The sequence below is a fragment of the Miniopterus schreibersii genome (genome assembly GCF_964146895.1).
Source record: "Miniopterus schreibersii genome assembly, chromosome: 1".
Classification (NCBI taxonomy): domain Eukaryota; kingdom Metazoa; phylum Chordata; class Mammalia; order Chiroptera; family Miniopteridae; genus Miniopterus; species Miniopterus schreibersii.
In genome coordinates, this window is record NC_138101.1 from 79174970 (window position 1) to 79194885 (window position 19916).

The 19916-nt window shown below is 41.0% G+C and overlaps 2 protein-coding genes across 2 annotated transcripts in view; one reads left to right on the forward strand and one right to left on the reverse strand.

Moving 5' to 3' along the window:
- The window catches only part of LOC308553030 (uncharacterized protein), an 85043-nt gene extending 77095 nt beyond the window's left edge, over positions 1–7948 (reverse strand). Inside the window, exons 1-4 of the mRNA XM_081128540.1 lie at positions 7469–7948; positions 3120–3234; positions 2784–2957; positions 1958–2055 (exon numbers count right to left, since the gene is read on the reverse strand). Coding sequence (XP_080984666.1) covers positions 1958–2055; positions 2784–2957; positions 3120–3234; positions 7469–7677 — 596 coding nt within the window. The 5' untranslated portion in view covers positions 7678–7948. The remainder of the gene's footprint in view (positions 1–1957; positions 2056–2783; positions 2958–3119; positions 3235–7468) is intronic.
- A 3927-nt stretch (positions 7949–11875) lies between these two features.
- Positions 11876–19916, forward strand: part of LOC308553119 (amyloid beta A4 precursor protein-binding family B member 1-interacting protein-like) — a 97167-nt gene continuing 89126 nt past the window's right edge. Inside the window, exon 1 of the mRNA XM_081128805.1 lies at positions 11876–12336. The gene's annotated coding sequence lies outside the window, so the exon portion shown is untranslated. The remainder of the gene's footprint in view (positions 12337–19916) is intronic.

The window sequence follows — 19916 nt, forward strand, 5'->3', positions numbered from 1 at the left end:
CAAAAGTCTGGGTTAATATGTGAACTACACATAGCTTTTTCAGTGTCAGGGGAAGGCTGTGGGTAGCTAAAGCTAGGAAGCCAAGCTGCCAGAACACAGTGCTGGTAATTAGAATAATGGCTGAGCATATAAGCATATGTATATAAACTAAAAAATGCTGTAACTTTCAAGTCCAAGGGTGAATCAACATGAACTCTCAGGAATCTGGATCAGCAAGGGCAGCCTGGGAGCAAAGATCAATTATGACTTAGGACCTGTTTCAATAGCAACTCTGCAGCAATAGAACCAATGGAAACAACAGAAAGATCAGAATGTCCTTTTCACATCTCCATCTGACTTGTGAAAGAAGACTGTCTCCCTTGGACTTAGGGAATCCTTTAGGTTCCTACAAAATTCAAGGGGGAGAGTATAGGAGATAGCCCCCAGCAAATACACATTTTTCTGCTAATGTGATCACTTCAAGACCCCAAGTAACTAGTTAGAAAAAACAGAGATGTGACTTTATTTGTAACCCCATGCATAGAGGTCCCACTTGGAATGAAATGGATAATGTTAGGATCCTTATCAATAAAGATCTTAAAAGTCCTGAAATAAAGAATCTGGCCCATTGTTACTTCAAACTGGTCTAGCCTTTTGCTTGGAGTCTGGCTGATGACATAGACTAATTCACTGCCATTCCCAAACTGCCTTAAATCTCACCTACTCCATTAAAAGTTAACAGTGAAATTATTTTAAACCTCAGTTTCCTGTTAACTAGCATTTTAAAGTAAATATTTACAAGATAAAATCACTAGATAATCTTACACACAATCACCCTTGAAGGATATATTACTATCTTCCTTGTCATATCCAGAAACATATTTGGAAATGCTAAGAAACGTTCCCAAGGTCACACACCTGGCAAGCAGGAAAGCTGGGAATTAAATTCCATTTTTTGTGAATTGAAGGCCCTTGTCTCTTTTCTTTATCACTCACATATGACTTGCCTCCATTAAAGGAAGTGGTTATTCAATTAAAGTTATCTTTCTCTTTCTACCCATACCAATAAAAACTAAAAACATTAAAATATACTAGAAATGAAAGAGAATAATAACTGATGAGCCCAGACTATATCTGGTAGCAGTTTTCACAGTCACTTAGGGATAACCTAATTATATCAGTGTTTGTCAAACAAAGCAATTTAAAGCAAAGGATTATCCAAAAGACAAAATCAACTTCTATTTATATTTAACATGCACCTTTTAAGGAAAACTATATACAAAGTAAAGGTTAAAAAACTGTAAGAGAGACTAACTCCACTATTGTATCAAGTGAACTATCAGTTAGAGTCCATAAAATACATAATTAATAAAACTAGTATGAAACCCCTCTAGCTAATATAAAATAAATGATGAAAAAGGTCACATTGCAAATGACATCAATCAAAATTAAAAATAAATAGAATCTTCCAGTATTATATTTATTAACTGCTATTCCAGTTGCCCAGTCAGAATAATTGTTTTTCTACCTAACTGATAATATGTTCATATTTTTTACTACATAATTATAAGTTAATCTTCTTGTTAATTTAATCTTTCTCATTTGAATGATTGTTACCACTCTAGATCAATACTAAGGTTTAAAAACAAAAAGAGAAGCACACTCTCCTCTCGGGAGCACTCCTGAGCCTTTCCCTTGCCCCTCTTCACCCTCTCAGGCTTCCATCTCCTAAACTCTAAGAGACCTCATCAGACTTGCAACCAGGGGAGCAGTGGGCAGTGGAAGCTCATCCTGGGCTAGCTCTCTGAACCTGTCTCCAAAGCCCCTTTTCTCTGAGTTTCCACTGAGCCAAAGCAACCCTGCCTAGGCTCTCTCCTATTGCTTCTTCTATCCTAAGCCCTTCCTTGTTTCACTGTCCCCAGCTTTAATAAGTGTGCTCTCCAAATACAAACTAAAAAGGAAGAACAAACTATTGTACCTTTCTATGTGGTCATCTTTTGCACCTCTGCGTATTAACAACTCCACCATCTGATGTCTATTTTCACGTTTAGCAAGTGCAAGTGGTGTGCAGCCATCCTGTAAAGCAGCAAAAACAATTTATGATTTATAAAATTACATATATCCAAACTGAATATTAAAACTTATAAAAGATCCTCTGAACTTAAACATGTAATATAGAAAGTAAAGAAAAAAGAGCTGCTTTCCTCTCACCCCCGTGCAGGCACTGACTGTTAGAATGCCCTCCACTCCCTTTTCAACAGGTTAACTTCAACATCATTCTCCAGATCCCACTTCAGATATTTAAAGTCCTGATTCCAAGACTCTTTGTTCCTATCACAGTACCTATCGTGGCATGCTGTCCTTCCTTTACTGCCTGGGGACTGCGGCTTCCTCCTCCCACTTCCACTCACCCACCTCCCCCTGCTGGGTACTAGGTCTCCCCCTCCCACTCGTGCCCAGCAGCACCCATTTCCTAAGCCTCTGCCAGCATAGCAGCCAGTCCCCACCATCACTTCACTCCCCCAGGCCTTCAGTCCTCTGTGGGCTCCGAGCCTCCCACCCACTCCCAGGCTCTAACAGGAAGTTGTCCTCCTGGGGTAGAAGGGTAGCTGGGAGACAGAGCTTTGCCCCTTCCGTGGGCACTACATTTCTCCAGCCCTCCCTGACTGGGCTTTGGAGTTGTTGCCATGGTGACAGCCTGATAATACTGTGTTCAGTGCATGTGTGTGAGAAAGAAAATGCTTGCAACTAAAGTAAAAAGGTGTATTTCAAATGTTTTGTAAATAAAGTTACTTGATGTATACCTTATTTCTTGCATTCATATCGGCCTCGTGGAGAAGCAGCTTTTCCACTATAGCTTTACTTTGACCAAGGACAGCATAGTGGAGGGCGGTGTTGCCATTGATGTCCCTTATATCTGGATCAGCACCATGGTCTAGCAGAATAGCTGCACACTCTTCCTGCTGATATTCTAAAGCCTGTCAGTATTATTCCAAGAAATAGATTATAAACTCTAGGAATTCAAAGTAAACATTCCACAAGTTTCACCAATGACTTATAGTTAAATGAGAGAAATTCATTTTTATTCTAAGTGATTACATCAAATCCATCGCATGTTAACATAGTTGGCTAGTACCTACATGAATCAGAGCCGTCCTGTTTTTAGAGTCACAGAGGTCCAACAGGCAATTTCTCTCTATTAGGAGAGTCACCACTTTGGGATGGCCACAGGCACAGGCTACATGCAGCGCAGTCCTATGAAGGTGAGAGGACTCTTTAGGAACTTAGAGTGCACTATTTCAATATACACAATTATTCAGGTAATTATAAAAATTTGTCCCTACACCTTCGATTTCTTCTGGAGACAGTACAATATTTACTAGTTCTTGTTATGCACATTAATGAAGCAGCAGCCTATCTGAACAGAGGATGACCTGGGAATTCAGCTCAGCTTGAGTCTGATCCTGTTTTAACTGTCACTTGTTAGCTATCACTTGACCTTTCTGTGCCTCAATTTCCTCATCAACAAAATGGGGATAAAAACAGTAGTTATCTCACAGGACACCAGTTTGCTTTAATGAGAATCTATGCAAACCATTTACAACAGTTCCTAGCACCAAAAAACTGCTTAATAATTGTTAGATAATATTAGTATCACTATTACTATTACTACGACTTTACAAAGACAACATTTCAATTAAGTAAAATGGTATCATTATACCTACTTTGCAGGCGTGTATTAAGGATCAGAAAGAATACTGAGTATTTCAATGATTCTAAGATGCTTATTCTCTCACATTTTCACATCTCCAACATTGGAATCCAATTTTTATTTCAGAATGTCTTACAACTATAGTTGGCAGCATTGTTTAAAAAAACTCTTATTGATACATAAAATACTGGCATCATACTGTCCAGGGCGCCTTTCACTGAGTGAACAATGGTCAATACAACAGACCTGTTGCACTTCTGTTCAAATGGTTGGCATTTAAATAAGTTTTAGTTCTTAAAAGCCTTATGGGGGAACGAGAACCAAAAGAACAAAACAAGAATTTTTTCAAGTAATTCTTACTTTGATTTTCAAGAAAATTTAAGCCAAAGGAAACTCAGGATTTAAATGAAAAGAATGGCTCATTTTGTTCAGTATTTAGATTTATAGATTGTATGGAAAGCAAATCTTCCCAATGATCAATATTAGGGTTTAACACTATTATACATTTTCAAAAGGGCAGGTAAAGGTCATCTTTTACAATTTACTACCTTCAGAAATACTTTTGCTTGAAAGGAGGGAGAATAAGCTTCAACTGTGATTAGGTCCTAATACTTCAATTTTGAATTTCTCATTTTGCTCATATTGGGCAACATGAAGATTTTAAGGATGAAAGGGGCCTGAGAGAGAGATTGAAAACGTCCTGAATAGAATATGTCTGCTGCATAATAGGCATTCAGGTTATATTTCATGTACAAATGGATTGAAAAAATGGATAAACATAGTAGGAGAGTTCAATATTTTTAAAGAAAACCTTTATAAACTAAAATGATACTTCTGCAATAGTAATAATCACTGATATTTGCTTTTTTTAAAGAAAAAAGCCAGTTAGAGAAAAACAAATATCACATGATATCACTTATATGTGGAATCTAATAAACAAAAATAAACTAACAAAATAGGTCCAGAGGTATGGATGCATGAAATAGAATAACAGATCTCGGGGGTGAGGGGGTGAGAGAAGAAGGGATTAACCAAAGACATATATGCATATGCGCATAACCCATGCACACAGACAATAGTATGGGGAAGGCCTTGGGTGGGGAGGGGGTTGGGTGGGTCAAAGAGAAAGAAAATGGAAGACATCTGTAATACTGTCAACAACAACAAAAATTTTAACTTTTTAAAAAATATTTATGTTTGTTTTAAATTTATTTTCAAGAGAGAGGAAAAGGCAGAGAGAGAAAGAGAGAAACATCCATAAGCTGCTTCTTGTAGGCAACCTGACCCGGGACTGAAACCTGGGTATGTGCCCCGACCGGGAATTGCACCAGTGACCCCTCAGTGTATGGGAGGGGCATGGCGATGAAGCTCCAACCAACTGAGCCACACTGGCCAGGGCATAATTTTTTTATCTTTTATTTTCACAAGGAGACAGCTAAAATGATTAATCTATAATCATTTACATATTGTATGTAATAAAGCTATATAAAGTAAAATATATGTGTGCATACACTCTACAGGCAGATAAGAAACAGCCCAAGTGCCCATCAGTAGATGAGTGGATAAAAAAGCTGTGGGACATTTACACAATGGAATACTATAGAACTATAAAAATGGAGGAACTCTTACCCTTTGTGACAGCATGGGTGGACCCGGAGAGTATTATGCCAAGTGAAATGGGCCAAATACAAATACCATATGTTCTCACTTATATGTGGGATCTAATGAACAAAATAAACTGACAAACAAAATAGGACCAGAGGCATGGATACATGGAACAAACAGAGGGAGGGGGTTGAGAGGAACTGAATGAGATTAGCCAAAGAACATATATGTGCATATATGGGGAGCCCATGGCCACAGACTACAATGTGGTGAAGGTTGAAGGGGGCTGGGTGGAGGGGCACTAAATGGGGAGAAATGGATGACATCTGTTATAGTGTCAACAATTTAAAAATATATATTTCCTTTACTTCTGAAGAGGCTAAAAGTTGTCAAGAGGTACCCATCCTCAATAAACCTTCAGAAAAAAACAAAATAGAAAGAGAAATAATTTTATCTCTGCAAGATTCATATTATTGCTCTTCCCCAGAATGATTTCATTCATAGTAATATTTCGTAGAATTTCTATACCTGATCATTGCAGAAATCAGATGTTTTAAAAAATACTCACTGAGAATGCTCAGAAATGAATTTTGTTACATTTTGCACATATTTTCAGCTAACATAAGATGATAGTCTGTGTGTATGTATAATCAAACTGATTTTTTTTCTTAATACATTGCTATTTTAAGCAGTGCTGAGAAAAACAAATTATATGTAATTTATCTAATTATTCCATAAAGATATTTTAGTATAAATAGAATTGATGGGTATAGGATACACACACACACACACACACACACATTTTAAATGTGGTACTCAGCACCAAATTGCCTATTTCAAAAGTCAGAAGCAACTTAAACTTTAAGCGGCAGTATAAGGACAATCCCTGGTCGTCTTCACAAATTCTGTGGATGGAAAACATTATTTTACTCCTCTTTTAACATAAATTACTTTTTTTTATCAGGGGCACTAAATATTTCTTTTTTGTCCATTGGTCACTTGTACATAAGCAAAAAGGTCTTTGTCCACTTTCAAATTCGTTTTTTCTTGTTGATTTCAAAGACTTCTCTGTAAAATGAACATACACTTTTTCTCTGATACACAGACATTGTAAATATTTTGCAAGTATATTTTCTTCTATTTTGCTAATGTTGTCTGATGGATACAGGGTTTGAATTTTTTATATTGCTCAAGCAACCCCCAGAAATCTTGCTTTTGAAGTCTTTGCCACCACCAACAAAAATCTATAAATGGGCATTTGTGTTTTCTTCTGGTACTTTTCTCATTTTGTGTATTTAAAAAATTCAACCTAGAATTTACATGGAGGAGATAAAAATCTAGTTAGTTTTCTCGAAATACTTCACAGGTATTTCTCCACCCTTTGTACTTGACCTTTTCCTACAAACATGAAATGTCACCAGTAGCAAGATCTAAAGTCTTATGTATATTTGGGCATTTTCCCTTCTTTCCCAATCATTTATCTGTCTTTTCAGACACTAGTAAGCAAATAGTTTGTGGACATTTATAGCACATGTTGATATCTAGAAGGGTAAACCTTTGTCTGCTACACAAATTTTTTCTTAATTTCATGACAATAATGAAAGATAACCAACGTAACTCAAAACATTTTAAAACCATACTTATTTGGTTTGTAAAATTGATAAACATAGGAAGAGCACACATTTTGAGAAACTGAGTCTTCCTATTGAAGGGCAGCGCCATCCTCCCACCTGAAAGTGCCTTCTGAGGTCCCTCAGTAAGGAACGTAGGTGTGCCCCGAGATAAACGGTTATTGGGTTTTATCTAAAGAACTTTTAGCCCAGAAGTTGCTCTATCATGGGAATAAAGTGTGAACATCAATATAAAATGCTGTATACACTTAATTTCGTTTCCATTATTGATATGTAGTTAAATCGCTTAAAAACTGTCAGTAGAGTGTGTGTAGGAGGAGTTATGAGCGGGTCCTTGTGCTTGTGTCTGTGCTGCTCACGGAGTGGCCCGAGCGCTGGGCCCGGCGGGTCCCCGGGAGGCGCTGCGGCTCCGCCGGAGGCGGGACAGCGGGCGGGGCAGGCGGCCTGCGCTCCCCCCGCTGAGCTGGGCAGAAGGGGCTCCTCCCGGGCCCACCCGCCTCCTCCCGGGGACCCCGCGCCCCAGCCTCTCATTCCCTGTTACCTGCTCATCCCGTCTCTGTCATGCAAGCGACTTTTCCCGAAAAACAGAAGTTGCTTCACTTTCCACACGCTGCCGGCCCTGGCAGCTCTGTGGATCGCTCCCACATCGCTCTCTTCAGAGCCGCGCCTTCCAACTCCAAAGATGCCCCCCCTCTGGCGTGGGGGGTGACCCAAGGGGACCAGGGTCGAGCGCCTCCGAAAACCAAACATTGCAGAGGCAACGGGCTTCCGAGAAGCCGCACCTTCCCCTCCGCTTTTCGCGCCTCCCGCGCGCTCCCAATACTCACACTCTCTCTCTCTGTCTCTCTCTCTCCCCGTCTCTCTCTCTCTCTCTCTCTCTCTCTCTCTCTGTCTCTCTCTCTCTCTGTCTCTGTCTCTCTCTCTCTCTGTCTCTCCAACAACCCGCCACCACAGCCTTCAAGCAGAGCCTTGGGCAGTTGAGGGCTTAGAATCTCCAGGCCCAGAATCACCGTAACCAAGCAACGCCTCTGACATCACTGCGCATGCGCACAGAGACCTACAGCCAAGGGTACTGGAGCCCACGTGCGCCGCTCAAGCATCGCAAATCTCAGAGATTGCCTGTGGGCGGGTTTGGGGTTCTGTTCAAACATCCCTGGGAGTTAGCTGTTTCCTGACGCTTGCAAAATTTATTCACCGCAGTGAAAAAGCAGTCTTTGCTTAAGACCAGGGCTATGGTGCTGTGAAACTTCAGGCTCCCCAAGGTCTTCTCCTCCAGAAAACTCCCCTTTAAAAGAGTCCCTAAATCTCCTTGTGGCTCAATTTATTTCTCTTCCACATTTGTCTGGACCCCAGCCAACCTCTAGTTGATCTATTCTCCAGGGAATTTGCCAGATGCAACAACAGAAGGATGCTTTCATAGTTTCAAAGATTATGGCAATATGTGTCCCCGCACGTGCAAATTTATGGGAAACCAGTGCACCTTGTCCTAATGAAATGAAAGCAATTTTCCATATGCCTCTTAATTCTCTCCCTTTGGCCCACCTCTTACATTTACATTTTATTTCCCTTGTCAACATAAGAAACATTCAAACCTATAGAGAATTTTTGAGAGTTTATTGCAGGGAAACTGTCAACAATTGTCAGGAGGCAAAATCTCAAAGGATTGCGATAATGCTCCAGAGAATGGCAGGTTTTGCTCCTTATTTTATACATTACAATCAAAAGAGAAGACGTGGGTGGGTTACAAGAAATCCCCTGGTGATAGATTAGGGAGGTGAGAGAAAGCAAAGTGGGGAAACCTCTGGGGTTGGATGAAAAGTAAAATGATAGGCACATACATCTTTTACATCTGTGGATACAGGATAGTTATCAATCAACAATTAACATGATAACAACATGATTAACATGAGAGGATTTGTGGTCTCTGCCCTGGTGCATTGGCTGTGCCCTGAGGGGTCTGGAAAAGGGGAGTTACCTTGGCCTCCCAAAGGTATGCTCTGATAGATGCAAAAGACAACAGACAGGCTCAGTTAAGGTAAAGATTGACTTTTGTCAGGGAAGGTTCTAGCCTAGGACATGACTACCCGCCATAAACTACTTTCAGTTTACATGTTTTAATTTCAGACCATCCTTTGTGGTTACTTTAGGTCTCTGAGTTTGCAAGGCCACCATACAGGCCTTCCCTGAGTTTGTCAGGTTAGCATATGGCCCCTTTTCGTCCACACCCCCAAATAAATCTTTAATCAATCCAAGATCTGTTTTGGAGCATGACGGTAACATTTAAGAACTTAAAAAAAAAAAAAAAGGCTATTCACGTGCCACAAACCACCTTTTCTCACCTAGTTTGAAAAGTGACTTTACTGTGTGTTAAATTCTCAGGTTATGTTTTTTGTTTTGGGGTTTTCTGTTCTTACCCATTGAATGGTCTGCTGCTTTTTGCATCAATGATACCGTTGTAATAAACACAGTTGTAAATACCTGGATAGGAGCAAAGGCAAGGCCAAATTTTATAGGCATGTCATTTGTGCAGCTTTGCCAGGAAGCTGCAAATTCACACTCCCCAGGTCTATTTTCCCCAGGGAAGGGGCTGGACAGGGCAATAGATGAATGCCCAGTAAAGCCTGGGTGAAATAGGGAAGGTACTTGTCCATCAGTCACATCTGGGAACAGGTCATTGGCTAGAGTAGGCGTGGCCACTGCAAGCTTGAGAAGACTTGAGATACTTAAACTCCTAAACAAAGGAGTTCTCTCTCTTGCTCAGTCTGTGCTCCTGGCCTATGGGACTTCTATGCTCCTGCTTTTGCCTACATGAGGACCCTACACACAATGGACTAATAGGCTGCAACTAGCCTAATGGGACCCATGGGACTCAGCTCCACCATGGCAGGGAAACACTGGATGCTGGCTTTGCCTCTAGCTCTGCTGAATCCCCAGCTGCACATTTTACAGAACTAGATCATGGGAATGGGACTTTGCAAACCCAGGGATGTAAATCACTAATCCTTCTATGAGAGTCTCAGAAACTTCTTTTTCTTGAGATATTGTAAGGCCCCAACACCAAGCACCCAGTGGGGAAGGAAATACCCCACTTCCACTGATAACACTGTGTGGTTACTTTAGGTCTCTTGAGTTTGCAAGGCCTGCCATGCTCCTCCTCTGAGCTTGTCAGGTTTAGCATGTGGCCACTTTTTCACTCATGCTTGACCTGGTAAATATTTTTTTATTGTCTATTCTCTCCCAACTAGAATGTACCATCCATGAAAAAAATAATTATTTTCTTCACTATTTATTTTCATTGTTCTTAGAAGAGTAGGTGCTTAATAGTTTCTCATTAAATAAATGACTGAATTATCTGAAATTACCTAATTTATAAGTCTAATTTATACCTTTATGTTTCCATCACCTCCCCATATAGCAATGTTGTAGGCAGAGGGAACAGCACCAGGCGTCTTGACTGTTGGGGTCAGACCAAACCGGGTTCAGCAAACTTAGTTCTTGGGTTCTGGCTAGGAAATAATTCAGCACCAAGACCCAAACTATAAGAGAACATTTATTTGGTAAGTCACAGAGGTAGAAGAAGTAATTCCTAGAAGAAATGGGCTTAGAAAACAAGTTGTAGAGGTAAAGGAAGGGGGCCTTGGAGCTTGGGAGTGAGGAAGTTAATAGTAAGAGCCTAGGGTGAGGGGGAGGAAAAGGGAAAGGTGTGGGAGTGCTCCCAGGAGGGAGAGGGCACTGGGTCCTCATCCTAAGGGTTTTAAGGGTGGAGATTTTAAGGGAGGCCCCAGAAGATCTCAATAAAATATTCAGCAATTTTTCAGGTGTGTCCTTTCAGGGTCTACGTCTCCACTGATTGATTGGTTGGCACCAGGGCAGTGGGGTCATTATCCGATGCAGCTTGGTACTGAGGTCTGCCATGGATGGGGGTCAATGGTCTGGTTTTGCTGCTTTTCTGGGCCTGGAGCTGAAATACAACCGAGGCCTAGATGTTATCTCTAGGGAGGAAAGGGCAAGGGGTCCAAACAGCAGGACCATCAATTTGCTAGGGGAGGAAAGGTCCCCTGAGGGGAGGTCCCACCCTATAATTGTCCCTGGCTAAGCACCTTGGTGAGCTTTCCACCTTGGTGACCTCCTGTACCTGGCCCATTGTCCTTGGTCTGCTCATGTCTGTCTAACTGCATGCCACAGAAACACTTGAAGACAGCTGTATAGGGAAAGAGGAGGGTCATCCAACCCTACTTACAAATGGTAACTTATTTTAAGGTGTGTATTTTCGGATCTCCCGACTTTCTCTCAGGAGACTCATGTCCCAAAAGGTCTAGGTCCTTTCAGGGTCTAGGTCTCTGAAGGTCATGGGGTTATTTCCAGCCAGTCCTTGGCTGTTACAAATAGAAAGTGGCAGAGCATATGCATTCCTCCTTTTCATCACAGAATCTGCCATACATTCTTAGAAGTGTGATCTCTGGGTCAAAGGGTAATTGCAATGTCAACTAAACAGTTATTGCCCCCACTCCCACCCCCAGGACTCATACCATTACCATTTTGGACTTCCACGGGCAAGGTGTGAGAAGCCACAGCTGCACCCGCCACCTGAGTGTGGTTGAGCTTTGGGTGTGGGAAGGTCACCAGTGGGATCGGATCCTTAAGAAATGGCCTAGGCTGAGGGCGCGGTCCCCACCCCTGCTCCCATGCCTCCTCCCACCCCCATTCCCCCCCAAGCTGCTGAACTCAGAATAAACTCCCCCGCTGGGTGCCCTGCAGGGGAGGGTGCGCCCACTGGGAAGAGGACCTTGCCCAAGGGGCTGGAAAGAGGGAGCCCAGATGGGGCTGAAGCAAACACTTAGGAAGACACATTTTGAAAGAAATCGGGTTCTCGGCCTTTGTGGAACCGTCTCCTGGCCCCAAGCCCCTTAGCCACTAATATATTGAGGTGACAAAGAAGGGTCAGTTCACCAGGGAACGGTCCTGAGAGAAGGGGGTGCTCGGCGCCAAGCAAGGGAAGGATGAGACAGGAAAGCATGACTTTTCCCAGATTTTAAAAAACAAACAAGAACAAAAACACCTCTTTCTTCAAGGTTGTCAAGGTTGTAGCGTAGAGGGCGCTAGTAAGGGGAAATGAGGCACAAGTCAGAGGAGTGGGGCAGATCAGCCCCGATTTTTCGCAGCCCCCCACCTGCCTTTCTCAGTGTGTGTCTCCTACAGGCGCCCCGCCTGCACCCAGATGCTAAGCGGCGGGGAGGCCAGCGCCCCATCTGCGGCCGCGGGGGGGGGAGGGGCAGCTGATACCACTTCCTCCCCGAGGCAACCCGGCGGGGGACCTGAGCCCGGTGCAGCCTGAGCGCAGCTGCGCCTCTGCCCCGAGGCCGCCCGCGCCCCCCCGTGCGCCCCTCGAGTCCCTGCAGAGCCCTCAAGGTAAGCGGTGCCGCCGCCCGGGAGCGCTGGGAGCTGCAGCCGGGACCCTCCGCGCTGTCCCTGCACCGTGGGTCAGGCCGTGGGGTCCCAGGCGGGGCTCCGGTTCCCGAGGAACGCCAGCCCCCCACCCCTGCCTGGACCCCGCTCCCCAGGGTCCCCACTGCCTACCTCCACACTCGACCCAGCTCCGCGGGCATTAGGGCTTCGGCTTTTCTTCCCCGAGCTCGGTTTCATCAGATTTGACTGATTTCCTGCCCAGAAAATTGCTGCAAAGTCCCCCGAGGAACCGGTACGAACGCCATCTGTCCTCCAGGGCCCGGAGCCTGCCCCAGTGGGTGGGATTCCCGCGCATTTCGGGGCATGTAGATTAAATGCAGGTGAGGATTCGAATTTCCTCCCTTTAAAACTTTCAGACAGCTGTTTCTTCTTTTTAAAAACAACTTTTCCTCCGAAATTGTCCTTTTCGTTTTAAAGATAGAGGAAAAATTTGGACACCAGGCAGAGGTTTTATCATTTGTCTTGGAAATTAGTGTCTGGAGTGTGGTTTTATAGCATGAAGGAAATAAGCAGGGGGCCTTATACCCTGGAGGACTCAGGCAGGGGTCCGGCTGAAAACTTTGCCCAGTGTACCTTTTACTCTCCTTCTGGGGAGGTGCTTCTTATTCATCCCATGTGAAAGGCCAACTGTGCTGTTTCCTAGCCATTCACAGCAAAGCGGCTCAAAAAGAACGTTTAATGTGACCATTAGAGAAAGAGAAATGGAGCAACAGGAGAGTAACATACAGGGAAAAGGCACATGAGTTTTATTACTCCCCAGGATATTGTTTCTGGTGGTATAATGTGATTTAAACAAAGGCACAGATACTAGGCTACTACTAATTTTAAATTCTAGGCCTTTGAAAATTTCAGAAAGAGAGCCTTTGTCCCCTTGCATAACCCCCAGTGGCAGTTTCCCTCTGGCCTCATTGAAATACTGGAATGGCACGTGGGCAGTCTTAACAGTAATGCTGGCTGGCAAAATTAACAGAGGTTCTACTAAGAAATCTGTCATGTTTTCCAGATGGTATTTCCTGTCTGCTTAATGTGTGGTGAAAGGTCAAGGAATTTCATGTCGTCTTCAGACTATCAGTACTTAATTTTCACGCTATAATGAATATTTGTGTCTTTTGTGGGTGTTTGGGAGACTTGGGTTCATGTCTGCCTTTAACTAGAACAAGGGTGACCTTGTTTAAGTTGTTTTAGCCTCTCTGGACCTGATACGATTTACCAGTAAAGAGATTATTGTACTACAGTATGTCTGTCATTAACGTAGCGATTAGGCAATTGTTATAATTCTTTGAATTTGTCCTGTCTGGAATGCTGACAAAGTTAGAATTGCTGATCACTAACCAAAAAGAATGGAGAAAATAATAATGATAACAAATTTTGTTAGATTCTGATATTTCAACACTTTTGAAGCCTTTTGTTTCTCTAAACAATCAATTTCTGGCCTATAGATGGTGAATTTCCATTCTGTTGAAAAACTGAATTGATGTTCCCATTTAGGCTGGTCAATAATAGATTTCAAAATTCTTCAATTGTTATTTCTCAAGAAATATAATTTTGTAATATGGATTGCTTTACAATTTAGTTACTTTAAATCTTAAACACAGTACTTACTAAGTGATGGTAGTGTCCATTAAATTTTTTGTGCCTGGCCGGGAGTGGCTCAGCGGTTAGCATGGACCTAGGATCCAGGAGATCAAGGTTTGATTCCTGGTCAGGGCACATGCCCAGGTTGCAAGCGCGATCCCTGTTCAGGGGCGTGCAAGAGGTAGCCGATCAATGACTCTCTCATTATTGATGTTTCTGTCTATCTCTACCTTCAATAAAGATATATTTAAAATATATCTGAAATCAATAAAGATATATTTAAAATAAAGAAATAATTAATTTTTTTGCATTTTTATATCCTAAGAATATATACTAATTACCCACTTTTTTTTTTTACTTTTTTCACTTATAAGTAAAATTTCCTAGTTATTTCATATTATTCTTCCAATGACCTTTTTCTAAAATTCATTGCTAAAAATGACTGTTTAATATGCCACTTTGAATTTTTTTAAACAATCCTACTTTTAAAAAGCATTATTATTTTCATTTACTTCTAATCCTCCTTGACCTTATTTTAATTATTTTTATACCTTGCACCTTTTAGAGATTCCACAAATCTTATAATAAATTAAGTTTTCATTTTTATAGTCTGTCACACCAAAATCAATTTTATAGAACCTCATGATTTTATTTTATAGGCAATAGTAAAATGATCTTAGTAATTCTCACCTCAAGATAGAACAGTTCTTATTTACATAATTAATATTTTAGTGGGAAAATATATACATATTTCATATTAATCCTGTCATCCTAACTGGCAAATAACTTAAAATTTAAGCATGTCTTATAAATTCAAGTACATAATACATGCCAGGATTTAAGGCATTGGTATACTGGTTGTATAGTAATGTTTATATGTATTAGAGTTATAATTATTATGAGAAACATGACTGTTAGAGGAAACTGCTATGTATTTGGAGAAGTAATTATTAGATTTCTCTTGAGAAGAGAGAATAGTGGCACTAAGGTATGGCATTTAATGACCTATAAACAGTTCAAGGAGCTAGATTGTACATGAGATGTGACAAGTCAGGGCCTGAGGACAGCTTCTAGGGACTAGAGGATGTGACCTGCCACCACTGCCTAGCCAAATTCCTGGCACCATAGTTAGGACTCCATAGTGTTGGCTAAATGTACAGATACTGTGCCAGTTCCACCTCTGAGTTGTACCATCAAAATGTCACAAGCGCAGCTGGCCCTGTTGGTACCAACCCTGAGGCACGAGCAGGCAGAGATGTCACCCCACTCCAAAGCACCACACCTTCTCAGTACCTATTCTGAAGCTTGAATTCATGACTCAGTTTCCAAACATTTCATGAACATTAACTATGCACTTGAGTCATTAAGACTTTCATAAAAGCTGTTTTCTTTCTTCTTTGTCAACTCAGTCAAATGGTAATAGTAAGTAATTATAATTTATAATCTGTACCAGACCCTGTGCTAACTAATTTAGATGTGTCATTTCATTAATCATGAGGACGTCCTGGCTTATACTATTATTATCGCCTTTTCATCATTGAAGAAATGAAAGCACAGAGAGGTTAGGAGGATTACACAGAGTCAGAAGCACAGCTGATCTTTGAACCGAGACAGTCTGGTACCAGCTCTCGAGGTGCTATACCAAGTGCAAGGGCTTAAATGGTGAAGAAACATGGGACCTTTCCTTGGGGTCATGGAAGGGAAGATTAAAGGAAGGTAACCAAGCAAGATCTTGCCTTGTTAGTTCTTTTTTTTTTTTAATCCTCTCCGAGGATATATTTTCATTGATTTCAGAGGGAGAGAGAGAAACATCAATCAGTTGTCTCCTCTGTGCACCCTGACTGGCTATGGAACCCACAACCTGGATATGTGCCCTGACTGGGAATAGAACCAGAGACCTTTCCTTGCACCAGTCTGCTGTCCAACCAACTGGCCAGGGTACCTTGTTAGTTCCTTAGTTTAGTTAGGTTTTTCTTAGTAGGAAGGCAAGATAATATAATCAGTTGTGAAGTTATTATCTTTTTATGTGTCTTCTGAAAAAATAATCTTCTTTGACAGCAATCTTGTGTTTTCATTTTCATCTTTATTGTATTCTAATCCCCCTTGATAGCTTGCAAGGTTGATAAAATCAGTGAAGCAGTGGGTATAAATTTTTTTCATATTCTACTGGAGATCTTTCTGATTTGATTTCATATCCCAGACGCATCAGTGAAATGGCTGTGGGAAGGGAGGGAGGGTAAATGCTCAATCCCACAGCAATTGTGTCCACAAACTGACTAGAAGACTTTATGTCCAGAGAGTGATAGCAAACTGAAGAGAAAAGAAAGACTGGTTGTAGAACAAGGAAACACTGGACTAGATTTATTTTTGTTCCTTTTATACTATGAAATAGTTCATACATATTAAATATGATATGGGGTTTTTTTATCCTCACTTGAAGATATTTTTCTCCCATTGCTTTTACAGAGAGAGTAGGGGAGAGAGAGAGGAATATGTATGTGAGAGAGACACATCGATTGGTTGCCTCTTGCATGTGCCCAGACCAGGGCCAGGGATTGAGCCTACAACCAAGGTACATGCACTTGCCCGGAATGGAACCCAGGGTCTTTCAGTCCAGGGGCAACACTCCAACCACTGAGCCAAACTGGCCAGGGCACGAACATATGATGTATGATATATGTAAATTATAACCAATAATAAAGCCAATATCCAACATCTGTATATCTATCACCCCAGCTTAAGAATGAAAATATTACCAATACATCTTCTGACTTCTAAATAGCATTACCCTTTTTTTCCTAGACAGAGTCATTCTGAGTGTGCTGGTTTTTTAGAAAGCATTCGGAAAGCATGTACATGGATTTGCAAAATGTCAAACTGGAAATTAGAGTACATTGGCACTCGGGAAACTGGATTTAGAATCTCTACCTACTGTAGACATGATCATAAACACTCTGTTACATAAAGACAACTTACTTTAACTTAAATAGCATAAAAACAAAGTGGATTATAAATGGTTAAAGTTAAGTATCATGGAAATACTTGGAAGTATCTTAGTCATTAATGAAGTGACTAAGACTCATCAGTGGATAACTATAACTTTTAAGTGTAATAAAGAATATCGAAGTTAGAAAGTGCTGATTTTTCCATAGTACTTAGATTTCTACTTTAAATACAATCTGATCATTCCAAAGATATTTGCCAAGTATTACTATAGGTGCATGGGACATATTGGTGAACAGAAGAGACAAAGATCTCTGCATTTGTGGAGCTTATATTCTAGTCTGGAGAAACAGACAGTACTCAGTAACCATAATAAATAAGTAAATAATATAAATCTTAGCTAGTGAAAAGTGCTATAAGAAAAGACAAAGCTGAGTGAAGTATAGTTACAGTATTATAGAAGTTGGTAAGGTTTGGCCTTATTGAGATTTGAGCAAAGATCTAAGGAGTTAAGAGGCTATCTGAGGGAACAGTGTTCCAAGCAGAGGAAACAGGCAGTGCCAAGGCTGTAAGGCAGGGGTGTGCCTGGTATATTTGGGGAACACGAAGGCCCATGAAGCTAAAGGTAAGCGAGCAGGGAGAGAGTTACAGGAGATGTGGCTGGAGAGGTAAGAGGAAGGTGAAGAGGTGGCAGATCATATAGGGTCTTGTAGGCCATTTAAAAATCTTTAGCTTTTGCTCTGAGTGAAATTGAGGGCCCATTGTGGGATTCTGAGGAGAGGTAAACCTGATCTGTCTGACATTTAAAAGGCTCACTTGGACTGCTCGCGAATAAACTGGCAGGAGCCAGGATGAGAGCAAGAAGCCCATTAGGAAGCTTTGAGAGTCAGCATGTATTTTGAAGGTAGAACTAACAGCATTTCCTGACAGTGGACGTGAGGTGTGAGGCAATGAGGAGTCAAAGCTTTTGGCCCAAACACCCGAATGATGGAATTGCCATTAACATGGGGAGGTTGGAGGGGAGATGATCAGAAGCTCACTTTTGGATATGGATATGAAGCATCAATTGGTAATAACTCAAGCTGTTAACTCTTTCAGAAGATACTATTATTATTCTCATGTTACAAAATCATAACCTCAGAACCAGGTTAAACTGCTCCTATCCTTTTCTAACGAGATTTGGAACTGAAGATTAAACCTTGGATGCACCACTTACAAGCAAACACCAGTCACAAGTAAAACTTGTGCACCGCTAACTGCTTCCCACCCCCCATGGACCCAAAGGACCCCTGTGAGCAGAGCCTGAACACTGGAACCCTTTCTGAAGTGAAGGGTCTGTTGTCCAGGATGATCCTGTGCTGAAGCCCCTTAAATCTTGCCCTTGGACTGGGGAGACAGATTTGAGGCTAACCTCCTGTCTTCTTGCCAGTAGACTCACAAAGAAAAGCTCTTTCTTTTCTTAAAAGCTGATGTCATGGTGTTGGTTTCTATGCACGTAAGGCAGCAAGCCCTTGCTTGGTAAAAAATTAGAAATGACAGTTTAGAGAGTTTAAGAAATTTGCCCAAGACTACACAGTTTAAGAAATGGGACATAAAACCAGATCTTGGGAATCCTAAAGCTTTAACCATTCTTTCAAAAGTTCCTGGAAGGGCTGTAAATAAGAATATAGTCAGCTAATCAGTAATATTCCACCTCCATGGGATTAAAGACAAAAATTATTTTTAATAAATGGAAGAACAAGAAATGAATAGTAAGAAGCCCCCATATTCATGCTTAAATTTCTATCCAGTAACATGGGCAGTATGCAAGACAAGGTTTCTATGATTATGAGTTTAACAGCAGGATTCTAAGGGATGGAAGATAAAGGCCTTTTCCACAAAAGAGCTTTTTATGCCTAGACTTTAAGATACTGATATTTTCAAAATCTAACACCAGATCTGGAAGACAAGGGAGCTTCCTTCCTGCAGAACTGGATTTCCAATGGATGCCAGGGTTAGAGGTGGGCTAAAGGTTCACTAGTAGCTCCTGAAGAATGTTAGATGACACTGTTATGATATTTGGGAAAGTGAAAGTGGGTATTAGAAAGTAGTTACCGAGATCAAGGTAACTGATACTTCGTTTTAGTTGTAATAGGTATCAAAGCAGTATAATTATGAAATAGTTGTATTTAATAAAATGTTACTTAAGTCATTAATTACCGTTTAATAGCCATTTAAGGGCAGAAGTCCAGTTTTCAATAAGTGCGTTATTAGCATTTTTATCTCAAAAAGAAAAGAACAAATTAGTTATTCAGCAGAACAAAATACCATATAATACTTTTCAGGTGATTTAGAGTGTATTATCTCAATTAAGTTATTGATTAAGTAAATTTATCTAAGGTCACTATTTAAAGTACAAACTTTCATCTCCACTGATAATAACCTATTCACAACTGACAATTCAATGAACTGATTAGGTTTGGGATGTAATATTTGTTGGTTCTGGTGTTTTTAAGAGAATAACTTCCCTCTGATTAAATAAATAATGTGGCTTAGCAAACCAAGACAGTCTTTGTTTTTTTTGTCAATCCTTACCCAAGGATATTTTTCTCCACTGATTTTTTGGGGAGACTGGAAAATACGGTGGAGGGTGCTGGCAGAGAAGGAGAGAGAAACATTGATTTGTAAACCCAGTGAAATGCTGTGAACAGATGTCTCGTAAGAGCACTAACTTTTTTTTTAATGAATTTTTTAAAATTTTATTCAATTAAAGTTGACATAAAATATTATAGTGGTTTCAGGTGTACAACATAGTGATTAGATATTTATATACCTCATGAGTAGAGAAGCTGAAACACCCAGGTAGCTCACTACACTGACTGTCAGAGCAGAGAAGCCCTCCTGCTCTTGTGGAGGCTTACAGAGGGGCTTAGGTACTTACACACTTCAGATGAATGAAACTCTGCTCAGCATACCGTAATTGAAACTGTTTTTTTGGGGTTTTTTTAGTTCAACACATATCTGGT